Source organism: Panthera pardus, unplaced genomic scaffold, assembly GCF_024362965.1.
Source record: "Panthera pardus isolate Hobbes unplaced genomic scaffold, ASM2436296v1 HiC_scaffold_16, whole genome shotgun sequence".
Classification (NCBI taxonomy): Eukaryota; Metazoa; Chordata; class Mammalia; order Carnivora; family Felidae; genus Panthera; species Panthera pardus.
In genome coordinates this window covers 112732707-112755854 of record NW_026526721.1, presented here as the reverse complement: position 1 = coordinate 112755854, position 23148 = coordinate 112732707, and the positions used below count along the sequence as shown (strand labels likewise).

The window sequence follows — 23148 nt, the reverse complement described above, 5'->3', positions numbered from 1 at the left end:
GCTTTCTCTTTTATCCTCCACACCAGAATTGAGGCTGCTAAATAGGTGCTCCTAAGAGTCTCAGGCAGATTAATGTCTGAATTAAGTGAAATTGTATGTAGAACCCACACGTGCAGGGAGCTATGATTAACAGGCGCCTTTGACATCATCCCATCAGCTACTTCGTTCCCTCCCTACTCATCGAACTCCATCCCGAGTCTCAGCACACATCCAAGATGGTGGGTCATGACAGTGAAACAGGTCAGCGATGCCTCCCAGAGCGTGAGTTGGCGCCGCACTGCGCAGGCGCATTTCTGCTTCCCTCCCCGACCTTGGCGGATCGCGCCTGCGCGGTGGGGAGCTGCTCGCGGCTCCCGCTCGGCCTTGGGCTGGCTGCAGTCTCAGTTTGAGGGCGGCCGAAGTGGCTGGCTCGATTAAGATGAGGTTTCTGCTAGTTCTCCTGGTGGCGGCGTCGGCGGTGATCCGGAGCGATGCCTCGGCCAACCTGGGCGGCGTGCCTAGCAAAAGATTAAAGATGCAGTACGCCACGGGGCCGCTGCTCAAGTTCCAGATTTGGTGAGTATGTGCTCCGGGCCCCGGCAGTGCCGCCGCGCCTCTGCTCGGCCTCTGTCGCCAGGCGAGGCCCCGGCTCTGCGGCCTAGCGGGCTGAACCTCCCCCTTGGCCCGGAAGAACGGCGCCAGCAGCCTTCCGCAGCTTGCCTTCTCAGAGGGCCTTCCTGGGACTGTCAGGCTGCCCTTCTTTTCTCCAAGTTATAACCGCTCACTTCGCTCAGTTCTTTTTTGCCTCCTAGAATGGTGGGAGTGGGGAAGGAGGGCAAGGGAAGGTTAAATACTGAAAGGCGAAGAGGTGGGGACAGTTGTCGGCACGGAGGACCGGTTGGCGGCGTCACGCCATGGCCACCCTGGCTGCTTGCGGAGGTGGGCACGAGTTGGCGCAGCGTCGGTGGAGGAGCTCCAGCGTTTGCCACCCGGTTCCCTTTTCCTCTCCCCTTTCTCGGGGTTCTGCCGGGCGCCGTCGCTGCGCCGCTGGGCGAAGGTTAATTCGGGTCGTTGGAGGAGACCCACGAGGGATAGACGCCTTTTCTGCTGGACCTTCCCCGGTCGATTGTTGAGTGAGGGAGTGGGGATTCTGACAGCTGGAGGGCGAGGAGAGGTCCTGGGAGGCTGATTCTCAGTTTGCAATTTCCAAAAGGTCTTTGAAAAGGAGCACGTTGCTCTTCTGACAACGGTCACTCCCAAACAACTCTTATCTTTCTCCCCCATTCCTCTACACCCCCCTCCCTGGAGTTGCCTGACCTGGCATGTCTTTCTACCTTTCTATCTTATGCATTCAGATAAATAGAAGAACAAAACAAAACAAAAAAACAAACAAAAGCAAAAACAAAACCCTGAACCAGAAAAAAAACCTGGCATTTGTCGACGTTGTTCTTTCTGTGATTTTGTTGTTACCTAGTTAAGTTAGAACTTGAGCAATAATGCATGTAATAAGGTAACTGGGTTGGGGGAGACTGAAAGGCTAAACTAAAATAGTAAAATTGTAGAAATTAGAATCCTGTATCACAAAAGATTGTATTTTCTTCAGGATAGGATGGTTAGGTAAGTAAATTTTCAGAGTCGTGGTACTTTGGAGTGTTGGTGTTGGCCATAATGCAGTTGAAATTGGCTTTTTAAAACTTTATTAATATAAGTGTATTAAAGGTTAGATTTTCTGCTTACCCAGCCGTTTTTGTTTTTGTTTTTTTTTTTTTGCTGAATCTTTAAAGAGTACGCAAATACTTAAAATTTTTAAATTCAGTTTAAGTGACCCCTAGAGTCCGAAAGTGAGATGTTGAGACTTTATTTTGGAGTGAAAACTATAAAAACCTAGCAGTTTCTTGATTAAAAACAACAACAAACTCCTTGAACTGTTTACTGTGTGGCCAGCATATATCATTTTCTGTAACGTACTGTAAAAACTGTAAATGGAAGTTAGGACTTGACCATTCCAACTTTTTCCATAATTTTTAAAAATTAGAGAGTGGCAGTCATTTTTACTATCTGTAATTATTGTTAAGGATTAAGTGTGAAACTTTGGATGTAAGTAGTTTAAAAAAGAGTGCAGTTTCCAAGTTATGTAATTTTTTTCTTTCCTACTTTTGCATCTCTTGGTTTCACTTGTACTTTTCCAAAATACTCTTCTTTTACAATTGCTTCTGTTGGGATACTTGTCACAATAATTTAACAAGTGCACCTTCCACTGAGGATGTTCATAGCAAAGTTTTCAAAATGTTCTGGGAAGGGCATCCAGTTCTTCCTCTAAACTTTTTAAAAATTTTAGGTACTTCATTTGAATTTGTGATGCATAATTTTTTTCATTCTTTTTCTTTCTTTTAAAGTACAAACTTGTCCCAAAAGTCTAATAAGAGTTTTCTTTTTCAGTAACCCAGAGCATGTTATGTATGGAAATCAGTTTTGTTTGGTTTTAATCATACATGGGAAACAATTTTATTAGTATGCCCTCCATATACAGGTAAATTAGCTTGTTGTTTGTTACTTTTTCCCCAAGAGGTTAATCTGTGTATAGTAAATTGAATATCGGGTTTCTTGTTTTGGCAGAATCTCTTGGACATTCATTTGCAGTTTTGGGAGAGGAGAGGAAGCTAAAACGATTGAGGCTAAATCTGTGAAAATTCTTTGAATTCTCCTTGAAATTTAAGTGCTGTAAAAGGCAATTTTTCACTAATTACCACTATTAACAAAGGAGAGAACTATTTTTACCTTACTTTCAATTGCTTTTGTCCTCCTTTATATTTATTATGAGTACTCCCTCTTTAACTGTAGCTCAGTATATCATCCGTTAATTGTACCACTTTTATAATTGCTAAAGAACAAAACAGCACAACACATAAGTGAAATCAAAGGGAGAGAGATCAGTGTGCGGAATAGCTTAAAACAAAGTTTACTATTCTACATTCATGTATTTTTTCAATAAATATTCATTCAAGACTTGTTTGTACCAGGGCTAAAGATACCATGGTGAACAATATAGATGTGATCCCTCATGAAACTTCCAGAAATGCGCAGTATTACTTTATATACCTAAGTCTTCAGTTTATGTTAATTGACGGAGTGACAGAATTAGATAAGTTTGATGACAACTGATTTCTTATTTTGGGAGAAAACTTATCTTGCTTATTTGAATGTTTAAACATTGAACGTAAAAAAAGAAAGTTCTCTAATCAGAGCTTAAAATAAAGTTCCCTTGTAACATTTTCCTTTCTTGTGACTTTTATGAATAAATGCATTCTGTATGTGAATGTATTCTGACAGGTACCGTTTGGCATGATGTTTTTATATGCATGCTTTATTTTTTTCATATTTGAGATTTAACATGTAGTCAGACCTACAGCATTTAATCACTTGTAATTTAAAGAGCTTACTGGCTACAACTCTTTACAGTTATTACTTATCTGAGTATTTGACAACTGATTCGCTAAGAATAGTAGATTAAATAAAGCTGAGATTTCAAAATGTAAGCAGAGTGCAGCAGAATTTTCTAATTTTGGTTAATTTAAGAATCCACTGCTATAATTTTAGGACAACCAACACAAAGTATTTTTTAGAGGTAAATGAAACAACTACTACAAGAACAGATTTGTATTTAAATTTATACCAACTCATCCTTTGCTTTCATGGTATGGAGGCAAGAAAATAAAGCCCTAAGACTGATTTGGATGTTGATACTTACTAAGATTAGTAAAAGGCTGAATTGAAGAAATCGGAGAAATTGTGAGTCCTACAGATCGTGAGTTACCGTGGACCTAATATTTGCATATTCAACAAATATTTGAGCACCTCCTCTGTGCAGGCACTTTGTTGCTGGGAATTCGGTTTTCTCATAGACATCTTAGGCAAGAATGGAAGGCAGTCATTAATCCACGGACAACACATAAAATTCTAATTGTGCTAACTGCTATAAAGGAATAGTTGTGTGAGAGAACTAGTCAGAGAATCAGGGAAGGTTTTCATGAGGAAACCTACTTTGAACTGAGATCTAAAGGGTAAGATTTATTGCCAGAGAGCTTTCAAGCAATGGGAATAACAGGTTCACTGGCTTTGTAGTAAAGAGAACATAATTGCTTGAAGCCAAGGCTGCTGACCTCAAAGACCAAAAAGAAGGTGGCACAAACCCAGGAAGGTCTGGCAGGCCATGTTAAGAAAAGCTCAGGATCATTGTGGAAAAGACATTATAGGGGACAAAGAATAAGTATGGGGAAACCATTTAAGGGGACTGTTGGGAGTTGCCCAGGTGAGAGATGATGGAGCTTGGGATACAATGGTGGTGGTAGAAATAGAATGTAAAGGGACAGGTTAAGATCTTTACGAGATGCAATTTTTCATGATAGGTTACATATTTGGGGGGAAGGAGAGGATGCATGGAGTGAGAGGTGTCAAAGATGGCTCCTGAGTTCTGGCGTGGTACTGTGCCATTCACTAGAACGTTAAAGGAGACCAATTTTATGGGTGTGTGTGTGTGTGTGTGTGTGTGTGTGTGTGTGTGAGAGAGGGAGAGAGAGAGAAGGAAAGGGAGGAACCCTGAATTTTTAAAATACAATAATGGGAATATCCTACAAAGAAATTTCATCTCCCCAAAATAGCCATAGTAACTGAAACTAAAAACTTAAATACCAGTTACTGTATTTCACCAAACCTAAGATGTGATGGATTATAAGTTACACATTATTTTATATACCACTCAGAAGGAAAAAAAAAATACTGCCATTTAAACTGGGACACAGTAATGATTATAAGATAAATCCTGATTTTTAAAAAGATGCTAAATAGGAGAAGTGTACTTCTTGGAATCAATGAAATAAATGAGTAAGTTGATCCAGATAGTAGAGAACTAATGGAGTGTGATTAGAGAAAAATGAAATGCTGGCTGCCATACCTACCACTATAATAGATTTTTAAAGTTTTCCATAATTATGTAGAACTTAGTCACCATTTTGTTTTTGTTTTTGTTTTACTATTTAAACAACAAACAACTGCAGTATCTAAATGAATAATGTACACATAATAGTTGTCTCTACTTAATAATGAGCAAAGAAAGGGGCACTTGGCTGGCTCAGTCAGTAGAGCATGTGACTCTTGATCTCAGGGTGGTGAGCTCAAACTCCACATTGGATGTGGAGCCTGTTTAAGATAATAATAATAATAATAATAATAATGAACAAAGTACTTCAGTCCAAAGCTTTTAGAAGTAGGTAAAATATGAGTGGTTTTAAAGGTTTTATCTCCTCTTACAGAAAATTGAAACATTGTTTCTTTACCATTTGCCATTAAGGTAAGTGGTGGAAATCAAATTGAATGTGTCATTTGGAAACACCAAGATAACCTTATAAATTTTGAATAGTATAGTTACTGGGAAACTGCATTTATTGGACTAATGCTTTGGAGGCCCAGGTTCTAAGTTGATCTGCCTCTTATCTTCTGAATGACTTTCTGGAAATTACTGAATCTCTTTAGCTCTCAATTTTTTCATCTCTAACATGAGGTTATTGGTTGCATTCCAAGTAACGTTTAAAATTCTGTTACTCTGTTTTATATGTTAGGAAGCTTCATGGCAAAAAATGAAAGCATACATATGTGTTTCATTTCTGCCTTTGTCACTGAAGAATGTAGGTGGAACTTCCTGGTTCATCTGATTGTCCCCTTTTCTGCTTTCCAAAAAGGGAAATCAAATCCTGTTTTCACATGACTTACCTTGATGGGGGTGCAGCCTGGGATTGGTGAGGAAGAAATCTTGCCATGTGGGTTTTGCAAGAACTGCTCATAATCAGCTCCTTGTTTTTTATGCCCCTTTTTTTCATGCCACCGTTTTCCCCTTTTGTCCAGTATTTAGGAGATAAGAATTAGTTTTTTACAATAATGTTTGAAAACCTATAGTCTGGTGGGAGAGACAGACATGTTAAACAGTATTACAGTAGAGCTTTCTGTTCAGTGTTCTAAAAGAGGTCATAATAGAGGGCTTTAAAAACCTAGTGGAAAGAAAGATTATTCAAGGAGAGTTGGAAGGCTTTGAGAGGAGGATATGAAATCTAGAGGGGTATGGGGAAACCACCAGGAGATGTAGAGAAAGAGCTTTATAGAAGTAAGGAAGATCGTATGTAAATGGAGCCTGAGTCAGCACAAAGCGGGGAGAGGGGACAGGAAATAAAGGAGGCAGATAATCAATTAAAAAGTCTTAGTACAGTGTAAATGCTACCATTTATCAAGTTTTATTATTGTAATATATTATTTTCATCGTCTTTTATTGTGATGAGAACTTTGGTAAGTAAATCTTTGAAAACTTTAAGACTTTGATCTTTTACAAAATGAAATTAACTTTCTGGCTATAAACATAATACATGTTTCTTGTAAAAATAATAAGAAGTGTAGGGGAGAAAGAATTCTTCCTCTACCCTTCTAGGTTCTTTTGGCTGGTCTCTTCATCAAAATGACTTAAAAGATGAACAGGAGAAAAACATTTAATTACATGCTTATGAGAGCCGCATAAAAAATATGAGATGCAAGAACAAGTGGGGCAATTGAGGCTTATACAGTATCCTCAGCTAAGCCTGGGGCTTCAAAGGTGGGGAGAGACACAGGACAATAAGAAGAGCAGATGTTTGGTAATTAGATGTTTGCCTTGCCACAGATAAAAAGTTACCTTTGATAACAGCTTTCTATCTGGTTCAGGCACCTTATCTAAATTCTTTCAGGTAGTTAAGGGAGCAGTAAGTTGGGGCTTTTTTTTGTTTGTGTTTTGTTTTGTTTTGTTTTGTTTTGAGTCTGCCTGGTCTAGATTACCTTCAGCTCAAAATAAGCCACATGCCAAAGTGGCATATTTTGGGATCACATAATTTGCTCTCCCCTCAGAAGTACATATAAGAAAGCAAAAAATACTTGTAGCTCTCTATTAATATTTGAAGAGACTCAAGACGACTCTGCACACAATACTATATTATGTAATTCTACAAAAAATGAGTTCATAGTCATAGGCTTTTTTTTTTTTTCTTAATTTGCCTTCTCCTTCATCACTTATCATTTGCTGTCAGTAAATAGGGAGATGCATCAGCAGGCACAGTATTACATAAGATGAGTGTTCTTTAAATTATCTAACTAGTGCCTTATTGGTTAGCACGTAGGTTGATCCCAGTTTTTCACAAAATTACTTTGCTAAGATGAATATCCTTGAATGTATTGTGTACTGGTCCAGTGATTTCTATAAACTAAATCCACAGAAATAAAGTATTATGATTATGTTAAAGGGTATCACATTTAAATTTTGACATAGTTAAACTAGCTAATATTCCTGCTAGAAGAGCTTGAAGTAGTAGGTTGGATTTTTTTTTTTTTTTTTTTTTTTTATTCAATTTAGTTAACATACAGTGTAGTTTTGGCTTCAGGAGTAGAACCCAGTGATTCATCTCTTATAGATGACACCCAGTGCTCCTCCTGAAAAGTGCCCTCCTTAATGCCTGTCACCCATTTAAGCCACCCCGCAATCCCCCCATTCCAGCAAGTAGATTGGTTTTTTTTTTTTAATTTTTTTTTTAACGTTTATTTACTTTTGAGACAGAGAGAGACAGAGCATGAATGGGGGAGGGTCAGAGAGAGAGGGAGACACAGAATCTGAAACAGGCTCCAGGCTCTGAGCTGTCAGCACAGAGCCCGACGCGGGGCTTGAACTCACAGACCGTGAGATCATGACCTGAGCCAAAGTCAGACACTTAACCGACTGAGCCACCCGAGTGCCCCAAGTAGATTGGGTTTTTTAAAATTTCTAGCTTATTGCACTTTAATTTTTTTTAATGTTTATTTATTTTTGAGAGAGAGAGAGAAAGACACAGTGTGAGCAGGGGAGGGGCAGAGAGAGAGGGAGACACAGAATCCTAAACAGCTCCAGGCTCTGAGCTGTCAGCAGAGCTGGATGCGAGGCTCAAACCCACGAACTGTGAGATCATGACCTGAGCCGAAGTTGGATGTTGACCCGACTGAACTACTCAGGTGCCCCTAGTTTATTGCACTTTAATCAGAGAATATGACATTTGCTATTTCTACTTCCTAGGCATTCTTTGTGACCTAACATGGTCATTGGTTGCAAATGTTCTTTGGGCTATCAAGGGATTTTTTTACTATTGAAAATGAAACCTGATGTAGCTGTGAAATCTGTTAATGATAATATTCAGATCTTCTGTAATTTTTGTTGATTATTTATCTTCTATCACTTATTCAGTTTTCTACCCATTATATATATATATATATATATATATATATATATATATATATATATGTATATTTTTAGGGCCTCAAAATATTTAATTCTGCTTTTTGGTTTTGGGATTTCTTATAGTGCTTCCTTACCTCTTCTCATCCTTCTGCTTCTTGCAGAAGAATATTTTTGGATATAGGCTCTTATTTTGAATCTTTCCTATTTGCTATTTCTGCTTTTTTGTTTTATGACACTATTCTCGTAGTCCCTTAGGTGTTTTTGTTTTGTTTTGTTTTTTCTGTTTGTCCTCCCTGTTTCTCAAAAGAGAAACAGCTTCAGATATTACCAGTTGTTGAAGTGTATCTTCTCCAGTAGACTATTAACGAGTTCACTTTTTCTTCTTTATTAGAATGTTGCCAGCCAAAAAAGGCATAATTTTTGTCTGCCTTGGGTTCTCTCTTATTGTGTGTCTTCAGTTAATATTTATTGAAAAAGTGAGTAAAACCTTTTATAGTCAGTCCACTGTGGTTGGCCCTGAGATAACCTGACTGCCCCTCTCCCCCTCTCCCTGCCTTTATATTCCTAACTGGAATGTAGATTGATATCACCTAATAGTGTTCATTTCTAGTAGGTTTTTACCTGGTTAGCCTCTGTTCCAGCTTGGTAGCTGTTGGGCATAGAATGTAATATATGTAAAACTTCAGTTTTGAACGTACCCTTATCAGTAATGTTCTTGGTCTGGCCTCTATGCCTCTACTGGTGGGGCTAAACTTCCAGAATTCATTATACTACTGCAAGTCTTCTTTCTGCTGCTCTGATATCCAACACACCCTTTTTGATTATTACAACTTATTGTCCTGTTGGTGGTTTTCTTTCTATGATTCCTGGCTTTTTTATTGAGTTTATTCTACTGTGATGTGAAATCAGTCTACAACCAGGTTAATGCACAGGTCAAATAGGAAAGCAATAAAGCAGCCCAGAGACTTCTTTAGTTTGGCCATTGAACTAGCACAGAACACGATATATTTTTTTGCCAGTCTCTCTGACAACTGATAAAAAATAAACTGAGGGTGTATTTTGTGGCATGTGAATCATATCTCTAATTAAAAAATGTATTGAAAAGAATAAAAGTTTGATATATATAAAGTATTTTAAGATGCGACAAAGAATTTCTATTTATTTATTGAGTGCTTTTTATTGACTACATACTGTATAAATCTGTTTATAAAAAGTGTTTTCCAGAGTAAACAGAAAATTCCTTCCCCAGGAAGAGCTGAGGAACTAAGCAGTTTATAAATTCTTGGTGGAATAGTCTGCAGCAGCAGAATTCCTGAAATGTTACGTCAATGGTATAGAGAAACTAGAAGCTAATGACCTCAAGAATAAGACAAAAGAAGGAAGAGAACAGAAAAAGATAATTAATCACATTTTAGGTTTGTCAAATCTTTGGAATAAACTCAGTAAAGAAGTCAGGAATCTTAGAAGTCACGTTAGTCATATTTTGTGTGTGCGTTTTTACTGTGGTGACCACTGTAGTGTTCTAAGAGTAAGGTAGCCGGAAGGGAAATCACTTGATTTCGTACAATACTGATCCTTAATCTGATACTTCTTTGGTGCTGCTTCTGCCTCATCTTAAAAAACTGAACAAGTTCTGGGCCACATTTTGGTCTTCAGAGTGTATAAGCACACCTGTTTGCATTTTTTTAAAAACATTTATGACTTTAGTCTGTTTTTCACTCCCTGAATACCTTGTTTCTTGTGTAGTTCCTAGAACACCTTGCAGATTTCATTCCTTAAAGCACTTAGAGCAGGTGATGCACCAGACACGTGTTTATATTATAGCACTTCATCTACTAAATAGAACAAGGAGAAATAAAGATTACATACATCTAAAGACACAGCTTTCAATGATCAGTGAGCTGTTGGACTGAGCAATGCTATAGACAAATCAGAGAGCACAGTATTTACAAAATATCTTCCTGATTTTATTGGTGCACTGTGGGAGAAATTTAGTTGAAATTCTTGGGATGCAAGTAGCAGAAACCTTTTTGAACTGGTTTGAACAATATGTTTGAAAATGCATTTTAAAATTGTTAGAAGAATAGTCCGTGAACCTAAAGGCAAGGATGCAGCAGGGCCTCAAGACAGGCTAGAATAGAAAACTGGAAAGTCTGAGATGTCATTCAATCTTCCCTGGCTCACGTGTCCTTTTTTCTCAAGAAAAGGTACTTTATTTTTTTCTGGTTCTCTGAAGACTGACTTATCAGTCCTTTGGAAAGATTAAATGTGTTAAATGTTCACCTTTGTGGAGATAGTCACTTTTTAAATCCCATTTCTTTGTTTTTAGTCAGGGAATTCAAGCCTTCCTCTGACAGGTTTGCATTTTTCTGGACTGTCAACAATGGCAGGCGTTGGTTTCATTATGTAAACAGGATCCAGTCCTATGTATGGGTGAGAAGACTGTTGGAGAGGAGGTTATTTTTTTTTTTTTAATTTAATGTTTATTTCTTTTTGAGAGAGAAACAGAGCATAAGTGGGGGAGGAGCAGAGAGCAAGGGAGACACAGAATCCAAAGCAGCTTCCAGGCTCTGAGCTGTCAGCACAGAGCCCAATGCGGGTTCGAACTCACAAGCCATGAGATCATGACCTGAGCCCAAGTCAGACCCCCAACCGACTGAGCCACCCAGGTGTCCCGAGGAGATTATTGTAAATAAAAGGGGAAGGTTTATTCAAGAGATGCTAAAAATAGAAAGAAATCATCAGTATTTATTTCATAAATATCTGAGATTTTGCCCTGTTTCATTTTTAAACTATTTTTAAAGTTCATTTAATTTTGAGAGAGAGTGTATGCACAAGCAAGCGGGAAAGGGGCAGAGAGAGAAGGAGAGAACAAGAATCCCAAGCAGGCTTCATGCTGTCAGTGCAGAGCCCGACACAGGGCTCAAACCCACAAACCATGGGATCATGACCTGAGCTGAAATCAAGTGATGGACTCAAGTTTGATATAAGCAAGCATTTGACTACAGTTAGGGGCAGACATAATATAGAAAGGGGAAAAGTGGGGTGGTTGCCATCATGAGTCAGGACACTGTAAGCATGATAGACCTAGTAAAGCACAGAATCTATTTGAAGTAGCACAGACAAGGCATTTTCCTTTATTTCCTAAATATCCTTTCTGTCCATTACATGTAGATCATCTCATTTGTATGCAAGTTTTTTCTTTTAGAAAAGTACCGTGAAAACATATTTTAAATTAGGCAATTGCACAAGTCGACTCTGTATAGTAATTACTAGAGATTTGCCAAGTGATTAGGAATTAACGTTAAGATTTCAAAGTTTAAGTCTACTTCTTAGGGACTTTTGGTCCTGGCGCAGGAGGAAGAGACATCGGCTGCAGCATATATTTAGCATGTTCACATATTTATGTATTAGAGGTTTACTGAAAGTCAAAGTTTTACTCATGGATGCAGAAAGAATGGAATAAGTTGAAAGAGCTGGGTGTGGTAGTAGAAGTGGAATGAGAACTGGCTCCTGACCATGTATGCCTTTAATTTAACATTTTGCCCACCTCGATAAACACTAGTTATATTTTGTTTTGGAAAACATCTGTCAGCAGTGGAGATAGCTATTTCAAAACAGAAAAACTCTTTGGGGGAAAACAGTTATACAGGGAAAAGTTTCTTTAGTTTTTCTTCACAATTCTGGACACAAATATAGGGAGGAAAGTTTACTTAGATGTAAGGAAACTCATCTAAAAAATATGTTGTGTCAATTTTGTAAACTGCTTTATTTTTCAGAAATAAAATAGGTACAGGTTTTTTTTTGTTGTTGAAGTATAATTGACATAATGTGTTAGTTTCAGTTGTTCAACATAAAGATTCCTTATTTGTATGTATTGCAGAATGATTACCGCAGTAAGTCTAGTTAAAGCAGTCACCATATGTGGTTATAATTTTTTTTCTTGTGATGACAACTTATACGATCCTCTCTCCTAGCTACTTTCAAATATTCCATACACTAATACTAACTATAGTCACTATGCTGTACATTACATCCTCATGACTTCAGCATTTTATAACTGGAAATTTGAAGAAAGGTACAATTTTAAAGTCTGTTTTGGGTTTCAAGAATATGAGCTGATTCTATCTGGATTTTGATCTGGAGGTCTGAGACTATGCCGAAGACTTGAGACTGGAGGAACCAAGGATAGAATTAGGCTTCTGAGCACAGTAGCCAGAAAAGTAGGTGACTAGGAGGAATCTGACCAGAGGTGTTGCCTGCATGTAAATACACCTCTCTAGCTAGGCCTCTTTGGGCTTCCCTTGGCAAAGGATTGGAACTCCAGAGCAAACACGAGGGACTTCTTGGGGCCCACAGGTTTTTAGCTCTCCCAGAGGGAGAATCTATAGGTCTTCCTCATGGAAGAACCTCAGAGATCTCTGTCACCAGGAGTTCGACTGTATGGGTATTTGCTAGTGGCATTGTCACCAAAGGGAATTATTTCCTGGACTTAGGGAAAGATAGCTCTTGCATCACCTAAATGTTCTATTGGGGTCTAGAGGAAGGGGCTAGGATCTTAAATCACAAAGTCTGTGTTCTAGTCTCTCAGCCCTAAGAGCAGGGACCGTATCTGTGTCACTCATCACTACATACCCAGTGCCTAATATAGTGCGTGACTTGTAGTAGGCATTCAATAAGTATTTGAGTGAGTGGATTAATAAGTATATGGATGTAAAACTGTGGAAAAGTCACTTCATCTCTCTGAGCTTCCTATTTTCCCCTTCGTCTATTAAAAAAGAAGTTTGAACTCAATTAACTTCGTCTCTAGCTCTCAAAATATTTCATTAAAAGTTAAGAGAATATCATTTTAGATAATTAACTCCATTGTAAATACTGATGCAAACTTGAGAGCCATTGACATCAGGGGGCATATCTTGGTTTCAAGGTAGTTAGGCATATAGGTGAGCTAGATTATTTTTGTAATATTCTCAAAACAACAGCACCATTAAAAATTTCTTGTAGAGAAAGCAGTTGTGACAAAATACTACTATTTGGTGAATTTAACAACAGTAATAATAAAATATTAGATAAGGTAATTGTTTAGTAAACATAAAGTATGTTTACTAAGTTCTTTTAAGTATAGCTGTGGAAATTTGTCTCCCTTTGCAAAAATTTCATACTTTTTAGGGACTTAATTTCTTGTGAAATTTTTATTCTGAAGGTAGAGGAAGTATTAATTATAAAGCAAACAGGTGAATTTCTGTTTGTTTGTTTTTCCTGAAAAATGAATTTTCTTAAATTGAGATCTAGTGTTTGGACTGTTATGCCCTGTCACATATCAACCTGACGCCTGTGGTGGTGGTTGGTATGTTTTTCCTTGATAACAGTGTGATTGACAAAGCTGGCACCTTACATTTTACTTTACTGTCACTTAATTACTGATTCTGCTTCCTCTGTACTTTCATTGCTTTATATTTGTGTGTTCCTTAACTTAGAATTTAATGTACCTAAATGCTTAACAATCCTACCTGAGTTTGTAAGCTCTTCTGTTGATTTGGCGGTACTGCCTCCTGTTTTTCTCTCAGCTTTATTGAACTATGATTGACAAATAGAAATTATGTATAATTAAAGTGATAATTTCATATACATGTATATTGTGAAATGATTACCACAATAAGGTTAGTTAACACATCCATCACTTCATATAATTACCTTTATTAGGTGAGAACATATATTTATTCCCTTAGCAGCTTACAAGTATACAATACAGTCTTATTAACTATAGTCACATTGCTGTAAATTAGATCCTTAGAATTTGTTTTGCGACTGGAAGTTTGTATCCTCCGACCAACATCTCCCCATTTTGCCTATTCCACAGCCCTTGGCAACCGCCAGCCTCCATGTCTCTGAGCTTGGCTTTTTTAGATTCCGTGTAAAAATGAGATTATACAATTTGTGTTTCTCTTTCTGACTTACTTCACTTAGCATAATGCCCTCAAGTTTCATCCATGTTGTTGCGAATGGTAGAAGTTTTTTTTTTTGTTTTTTTTTTTTTCTGAATAGTATTCCCCTGTGTATTTATACCACATTTTCTTATCCATTCATCTGTCCATGGACACTTAAGTTGTTTTCATGTCTTGACTATTTTTTTTTAAGTTTATTTATTGTGTGTGTGTGTGTGTGTGTGTGTGTGTGTGTGTGTGTGTGTGAGAGAGAGAGAGAGAGAGAGAGAGAGAGAGAGAGAGAGAGAAAATTCCAAGCAGGCTCTGCACTGTCAGCACAGAGTCTGGCGTGGGGCTCAATCTCACTCATGAACTGTGAGATCGTGACCCAGGCTGAAATCAAGAGTCGGATGTTTTAACCGACTGAGCCACCCAGGCGCCCCCATGTCTTGACTATTGTAAGTAATGCTAAAATGAACATGGGGGTGCAGATACCTCTTAAAGATAGTAGTACCTTTGGATATATGCCTAGAAGTGGAATTGCTAGGCCATATGGTAGTTCTGTGTTTAATTTTTTGAAGAACTTCCATACTGTTTTCCATAGTGGCAGCACCATTTACATTCCCATCAACGGTGCACAAGGATTCCCTTTTGTCCACCTCCTTGCCAACACTTATTATCTTTTATCTTTTTGATAATAGGCATCCTAAATAACAGGCATCCTAACAAGTGTGGGGTTATATCTCCTTATGGTTTTCATTTGCATTTCCCTGTGATTAGTGATGTGGAGCACTTTTTAATTTATCTGTTGGCCATTAAAAAAAAATGTGTTTTTATTTTTTTATTTTTAGAGAGATAGAGAAGGTGCACTTGAGTGCGGGAGGGGCAGAGAGAGGAGAGGGAGAATACCAAGCCCTTTCATGGGGCTCGATCTCACAAACTGTGAGATGACCTGAGCCGAAATCAAGAGTCCAACACCTAACTGACTGAGCTACTCAGGTGCCCCTCTGTTGGCCATTTTTATGTTGTCTTTGGTTCCCCATTTTTAATCAGATTATTGACTTTTGGCTATTGAGTTGTATGAGTTCCTTGTATATTTTGGATATTAACCTCCTTTTTCAGATACCTGATTTGCAAATATTTTCTCCCGTTCTGTAGGTTGCTTATTCATTTTGTTGATAGTTTCCTTTGCTGTGCAGAAGCTTTTTAGTTTGATATAGGCCCCCACTTACTTATTTTTTGCTTTTTATACCTTTGCTTTTAGGGTCAAATCCAGAAAATCCTTGCCAAGACCAATGTCAAGGTGCTTACCAACTATGTTTTCTTCTAGGAGGTCTGTGGTTTCAGGTCTTATGTTCAAGTCCTTAATCCATTTTGAGTTGATTTTCATGTATGATGGAAGATAGTGGTTTCATTCTTTTCATGTTGCTGACAGTTTTCCTAATACCATTTGTTGAAGAGACTATCCTTTTTTCAGTGTTGGCTCCTTGATTGCAAATTAATTGACCATTTTTGTGTGGGTTTATTTCCGGGCTCTTGATTTTGTCCCGTTGGTCTATGTGTCTGTTTTTGTGCTACTACTATACATAGTTGATTACTATAGCTTTGTAATACAGTTTGAAATGAGGAAACATGGTGCCTCCAGCTTTGTTCTTTCTTCTCAAGATTGCTTTGGCTATTCTGTTTTTTTGCTTTTTTTTTTTTTTGTGATTCCATACAAATTTTAGGATTGTTCTGTTTCTGGAATTTTTATACAGTTGCATTGGATCTGTAGATTGCTTTTGGTATATGGACATTTTAACAATATGAATTTTTTTTAAATTTTTTTTTAACGTTTATTTATTTTTGAGACAGAGAGAGACAGAGCATGAACGGGGGAGGGTCAGAGAGAGGGAGACACAGAATCTGAAACAAGCTCCAGGCTCTGAGCTGTCAGCACAGAGCCCGACGCGGGGCTCGAACTCATGGACCGCGAGATCATGACCTGAGCTGAAGTCGGCCGCTTAACCGACTGAGCTACCCAGGTGCCCCAACAATATGAATTTTGAACCCTGAAAATGAGATGTCTTTTATTGTGTCTTTAATTTTTTTCATCAATGTCATAAAGTTTTCCTTTTGCCTGTATATGCACTCTGGTGGCCTTTTTCCCTTTTTTTTGCTGGGGAAGCCTGTCATATATCCACAGTTTAGTGTTCAGAAATTTTAATGGCGATATTGGATGCTGTTGACTTAATTGCTAGAGTAATGATATGGATTGCTGTCATATTGTTGAAAATTATCTTCCCAATCTTTGTTTTTCTTTGTAAAGTAGAAGCAACTGTAGAGTAAGAAGGGATTTAAGAGTTCTTTAAGTTACTTTTATTGTGATTGAGCAGGCATGTTTGCCCAGTTAGGGGCAGAGTAGGAATAAGAGCCAAAGTTTCATGTCTCATGTCTTGGTATTTTGTAAGCTTTCTGTGCCCCAGTTTTGCAAGTCTCTATTTTAGATGTGTAAGAGTTGTTTTCATTTCAGTGTTTATACTTAATGATAGCTCCCCAAAAAGCAAGGTGATCTTGAGAGCTCAAAATATGCTAACATATTTGAATAGATACATGCTGCTGCCCAACAGTAACCCAAGTCTGTAATGTTTAATGTTCTAATAGATGGGTATACATGGGGGAAGGTAACTTAAATATGTGAAATTTGTGAAAAAACCTCCATGTTGCCATCCTGCAACATCAATCATTATTACTTTGTCACTGTTTATTAGAAACACTTCTAATCCTGGCAATTTTTAGACTTTGTCTAAATGCAAAATAAGTGTAGGCATATTCTGAAGCACTTAATGGAAGCACTTTTATTTTTCTACAGTGTTTCCTGAGGTTATAGGCGGGTGTTTGAGGAGTACATGCGGGTTATAAGCCAGCGGTACCCAGACATCCGCATTGAAGGAGAAAATTACCTCCCTCAACCCATATATAGGTAAGTAAATTTCAGTAACTTAAAAGTAAATTTTTTAATGAATTTTTTTTTCACTTCGGTGAGTAAACTTCTGTGAATTGGTTCAATTAATTGGTTATTATAACTTCTTAGTTGGTTATAATGTACAGAGAAACTCTTTTACAAATAGCAAGTTTATTTGATCCAAATTTAGAAGAATTTTACTGAAAGAAGGAAAAGAGGAGGATTTTTTCAGAGGTGGCAATCTTTTAAAGATGTGTTTTCTTATATAATTTTTATTTTGGAAATAAATGAAGAACACCCAAATTTTTATACAAAGTCAATGGTGTAAAATTCCGTGCTGTTAATAGGATTTTTAAAGGCTAATGCTGTATAATTTTACAAGTTAATTTTTTATTCATTTAAAGGATATTTAGTTTTGTTTTAAAACTCCACAATGAACTTTAGTTACTATCTTTTTCACTAGTTGTAATTAATAAGTTCCAGATTTGGTGTCTAGAAAATGTCTGTATACATATACTTGAGTTAGGAAGTTTTTGAATTAGGTGAGAAATTGTGGCTTCTGATGAATTTATATATATTTTTTTCTTTTGATAGACACATAGCATCTTTCCTGTCAGTCTTCAAACTAGTATTAATAGGCTTAATAATTGTTGGCAAGGATCCTTTTGCTTTCTTTGGCATGCAAGCTCCTAGCATCTGGCAGTGGGGCCAAGAAAATAAGGTATGTAACTTAATAGTTTGGTAGCTGTAGGTTTTTAGGTTGTCAATGGAAATATTTTACTGGATTGTTGTGTACTTGTTGCTGATTCACCTGTCCACGTGTATTATTTCAGCTTCAATCATTTTTTAATCTTTGGGCAAGACACTTAACCGTTTTTGGACTTAGTTTTTTGTTTGTATTTGTTTTTCTTTTCTTGGCCTTCGTTTTTATGTTTATGTATTAAGAATGATTAGCTCTTATCTTTTTACTATTTTTTTTTAAAGTTTATTTATTTTGATGGCGGGAGAGGGGAAGGATCAGGGACAAAGAGAGGGACAGAGAAAATCCCAAGCAGGCTCCGCACTGTCAGCACAGAGCCCCACACAGGGTTCTAACTCAAGAACTGTGAGATCATGACCTCAGCTGAAATCAAGAGTCGGACGCTTAACAGGCTGAGCTACCCAGGCGCCACATCTTTTTACTATTTGAAGGATAGTGAGGTGTGACTTTAGTAGAACCTGGGCACAAAATAATTTAATACCGGATATTGATTATATAGATTAGGTCAAATCATATACAAAGAACATAATATACATAGAATGCAAGGCTTTTATACCAAACAATATGGATATTAATGGGCTTATTCACATTAAAAATGGGGTTTCTGCTGATTTGTTCTTATTAAAATTTTCTGTTTTTATTACTTGTCCTTTGACTCTTCTGTTCAATCAGTATAAATAGACATACACATCTTGTGCTGTCCCTTCTCCTTTGTAGGGTCTTGCTGTAGCATACATTCTTTTTAGGTATCTTTCATTTGTTTCACTTAAAATCATCTTTTTCTGGAGGCTCTTTCTGCTATGAGAAATACAGTTTTATTTCTCTCTTGGATGAGATTGCTTCTTAGGTTTCCTTCTGAGAAGTATTCTGGTTTCTGGTCTTGTTCTTTAGTTCTAGGCTGATACTACTTTTAGTGGACTCCTACATAGCTATGCTTTTTCTTTTTTTTCTTAGGAAAAAACTTATTTCCAGTAACAGGCAAGGCTTCTTAAAATAAACATCATCAGGTGCTACCTCTCACTGAACTGTGTCTCTACCCTGTTATTAGTAAGATTGCTATGCATAAGATTAAGAATTAGAAGTTAAGTACTCATGATGTTTTGTGTTACATTTATTAATTCTGTTGATTCCATCTTTAGTGCATTTTACTTCTGAAGACATATAACATTATTGATCTATGGAAGAGGAATATACTTGAAAGCTGTAGTTTTCATGCAACTTCCTTGTGTATTGTTTGCATGAAAATAGACATATTTCCAAATGTGAGAGTAACCTTTAAGAAATTAAAGCCTACCTAGTTCAAGTGGGACTGGGAGGAGAGCTCTTTCTCTTTTGCTATGAGCATTTTTATTAACTTTTTTTGAAACAACTTGATGTGAATTGATATCTTCACTACATCCTGCTTTTTAGTCAGGTGATTTTATTAAAACTTTTCTGTCCACCAAGGAACTTCTCTTAAAGGGTATAGGTACGCATTCAAAAGGGAAGTGAATGTAATTCAATATGCAAGTGCTTTCTCTTACCAATTTTTTTATTTGACTCAAAATGATTTGTTTGGAACGTGGACAGGTTGTATTGAATACATGGAGTTGCTCTTTATTGCATCACTAGTCTCTTGTGAATTCATACCTTACATTATAAAAATGGTGAAATAAACCCTTCTTTTGCTAGTATTCATTTGTTTAACTTATTAAGGCTATTACAAGATCTCGAGAAATTCTGTCTCTGCATTATGAATATATATTCTTCAGTGTGTATACAGCTGTGAATGAATGTTGCGTTTTTCTTATTCTGTATATGTTATCTGAACATATAGAAGAGCAATAATAGTCTGTATAGAAACTTTTAAAGTAGATTTAAAAACAATCATTACCAAATAAAAATGAGTCTGTATATTTAAAAGATTACTGTGTCTTCAGTTGTAATATTGTTTTGTCTTTAAAATAACTTTGCCTGTTGTACTTAATTATATTTTCTTTTAGGTCTATGCATGTATGATGGTTTTCTTCTTGAGCAACATGATTGAGAACCAGTGTATGTCAACAGGTGCATTTGAGATAACTTTGAATGGTGGGTTCTGAATAATTTGCGTTTTATAACACATTTTTTATTTTTTTTATTATTTTTTTTAATGTTTATTTATTTTTGAGACAATGCGAGAGACAGAGTGCAAGCAGCAGAGGGGCAGACAGAGGGAGACACAGAATCTGAAGTGGGCTCCAGGCTCTGAGCTGTCAGCCCAGAGCCCAACGCAGGTCTCGAACTCACGAACCGTGAGATCATGACCTGAGCCAAAGTCGGACGCTTAACCGACTGAGCCACTCAGGCGCCCCGAATTTTGTAACACATTTTAAATGATTTATAATGACCTTTAGGCTTTTCTGTTTTCCATAATATGCAAAATTATCACTTTCTATGGTCCTCATCTCCCCTGGCTTGAGAATTATATCCATATGATGACTCCTGAATGTACTCAACAGAGTTCTAGATCTTTCTTCTAGGTGCTATACTTGGGAATCTTAAACTCCTACTCCCAATCTATTGATTGCCTCTGCTTCCTGCAATTCTTGTGCACTCCAATTTGCTCCTTCCATGGCATTTCTTGTTTATTTATAATGGCATCATTATCATTCTACCCAGTTACCGATGTCAGAATCCTAGGATAACCTCAGTTTCTCCCTTACTCTCCATATCTCATGGATTACTAAGTCTGATTCTTAATTCTGCCTTCTACATTTCTCAAAAATCTACTTCTCTTTATCTTTATTACCACCACTCTAGTCCACGCCATAATTATTTTGTTACCCTCTAATACATTCTCTAAACCAGAGGTTGTCATATATGACCTATGAGCTAACAGTAGTTTTTACACTTTTTTAATGGTTCCAAAACATCAAAAGAATATTTTAGGGCACAAGGAAATTAAATGAAATTCAAAATTTAGTGTTTATTACCTAAAGTTTTGAGTTCCGTCAAAAAATTTGTGGAAATTTAGTTCTCTGGTTACCTTTGTGATTTCTTGGATTTTGTCTCGATCTGTAAAGCCTAAAACATTTATTATCTGGCTTCTTACAAAAAAATCTGCTGATACCTGCTCCAAACAGTGGGGTGATTTTTTTCTTTTTTTTAATGCACATCATTTTCGTCTCATTGCTTTACTGCCTCAAGTTCATTAAGTGGCTTTACTTTGTCCTCAAGATAAAGACCAGAACATTTAACATAGCCAAAAGGTCCTGCATGATGTAGACTAGGGATTAGCAAACCATGGCCATGTGCACTCTCTGTCCTGCTGCCTGTTTTTTAAATAAGATTTTATTGGAACACAACCATGCCCTTGTTTTGCCTGTTGCTTCTTTCAGACTACAATTAGAGTTGAGTAGCTGTGATAGACTATATGTCTTTGCAAGCTGAAAATGCTTGCTTCCTGGCTCTTTATAGTTTGTTGACTCTGATCTAGTCCCCATTCACCTATCCAGCCTCTCTTGTACCACTCTTCTCCTGTATTTCAGCTCTTACTTTTAATACCTTTCAATTTTAATAATACCTCTCACTTTTAATAATAATTGCAAAGGCTCCTTTGTAGCCTCCCCTGTGTCCCTCAGCATCTTCTGCTTTTAATTCTTAATACACAGTTGTGATTTGTAGCTATTTTGTATAGTACTTTCTGTATTTGCCCTACTGGAATGTAAACTATACAACGGTGTAATTACAGAAGTGTAATTCTTTGGTTCACTTCTGTATCCTCAGCTGTATGTATAGACAATAAATATTTGTAGAATGAACACTTATTATAGACTCATCTTTAATTTTAGGGGGTGGTACTGTTTATTTTTATAGATGTGCCTGTGTGGTCCAAGCTGGAATCTGGTCACCTCCCATCCATGCAACAGCTTGTTCAAATTCTTGACAATGAAATGAAGCTCAATGTGCATATGGATTCAATCCCACATCACCGATCATAGCCCCACCTATCAGCACTGAAAACTCTTTTGTAAGTAGTTTAAAAATACAATAACTATTTATAGGTATCATTCTCATCACAAATCAGCAAGGTACTAGATATTCTAGTGTCTATTATCACTTGAGTTCCCAACTTAAGATTTAATAGATGGATGTTTTCTTTATTAAAATTGATTAAGTGATCAAGAGCATTTTGGACCTGCCAAAACAAGGTAAGGTTGTGCTAATAATTTTATCTTCAAGTCTTAAAAGCTGGGCCTGTAACGTCATTTTTTGGACTCTGAACTCCTACTAATGGTCAGAATTGGTATATTACGCTAGAATATTTATATACATATCTTCCCTTTACCTGCAACTAACTAGTTGCTAAGAGTGTGCAGATTCTTTTAACATGGTCAAGATAGAAAAGTTATAAGCAAATGTGTGTGAACATAGAGAGGTGAATATGAGTTAACTTTTGCTTAGCAGAGATGTTCTCTGTTCTCTTCTTATTAATAAGTTGATTTTATAAGAGTGAAGTTTGAAATAAAATACTCTTTTTTGTCTATGTCTTTCAGACATTAAGGGATTTTTTGCAAGAGCAGCGTGACTGACATTATGAAGGCCTGTACTGAAGACAGCAAGCTGTTAGTACAGACCAGATGCTTTCTTGGCAGGCTCGTTGTACCTCTTGGAAAACCTCAATGCAAGACAGTTTTTCAGTGCTGGCACATTTTGGAATTCTGCACATTCGTGGAGTGCAATAATACTGTATAGCTTTTTTTTCTTCCCCAAATTCACTCAGTTAATAGTTTTTAAAAAATGTAGACATTACTACTTGTACCTTTTTTTTCCTTAGTCATACTTGGAAAAGTAGAAAATTGAGTTACAATTTGACTTTTTTTCAAAGATGTCTGTTAAATCTGTTGTGATTTTATATGAATTTTCCTTTTTTATAGTTTAAAATTGATCTTTTTGGGAATACAGCTGAAGTTCCCAAAAACTTTATAAGAGTTTATCAGGCATCTTTAATTTGGTCATGTCCAATTTATATAGTTTTCAAAACACTGCAGATTGTGAACAGTGCATTATATGAGATAATGGGGGGAAATCCTATATCTAGAGTACTCTACCAATTTGTGTGTGTATGTGCGTGTGTGCGTGTGTGATTACCAGAGAATTACTAAAAGACCAACTGCTTTTTAAATACTGTTATGTAGTTCAAGTGTCTTGCCTTGACCAATCTAATGAGTTGATTAACTGGGCCTTTATACCTAACTCAATAAAAAACTAAGCGGATGTAAGTTAAATAAAAAGTTTGAATTTA

The 23148-nt window shown here is 36.9% G+C and overlaps 1 protein-coding gene across 1 annotated transcript; it reads left to right on the top strand.

The window, feature by feature from the left end:
- The first annotated feature begins 319 nt into the window (after positions 1-319).
- On the top strand, positions 320-23148 carry SELENOT (selenoprotein T). Its single transcript, XM_019439554.2, has 6 exons — positions 320-555; positions 17030-17140; positions 17717-17843; positions 19865-19952; positions 21720-21873; positions 22400-23148. Exons 1-5 carry the CDS (start codon positions 419-421, stop codon positions 21842-21844), a joined length of 588 nt encoding a protein of 195 aa, XP_019295099.1. The 5' UTR covers positions 320-418; the 3' UTR covers positions 21845-21873; positions 22400-23148.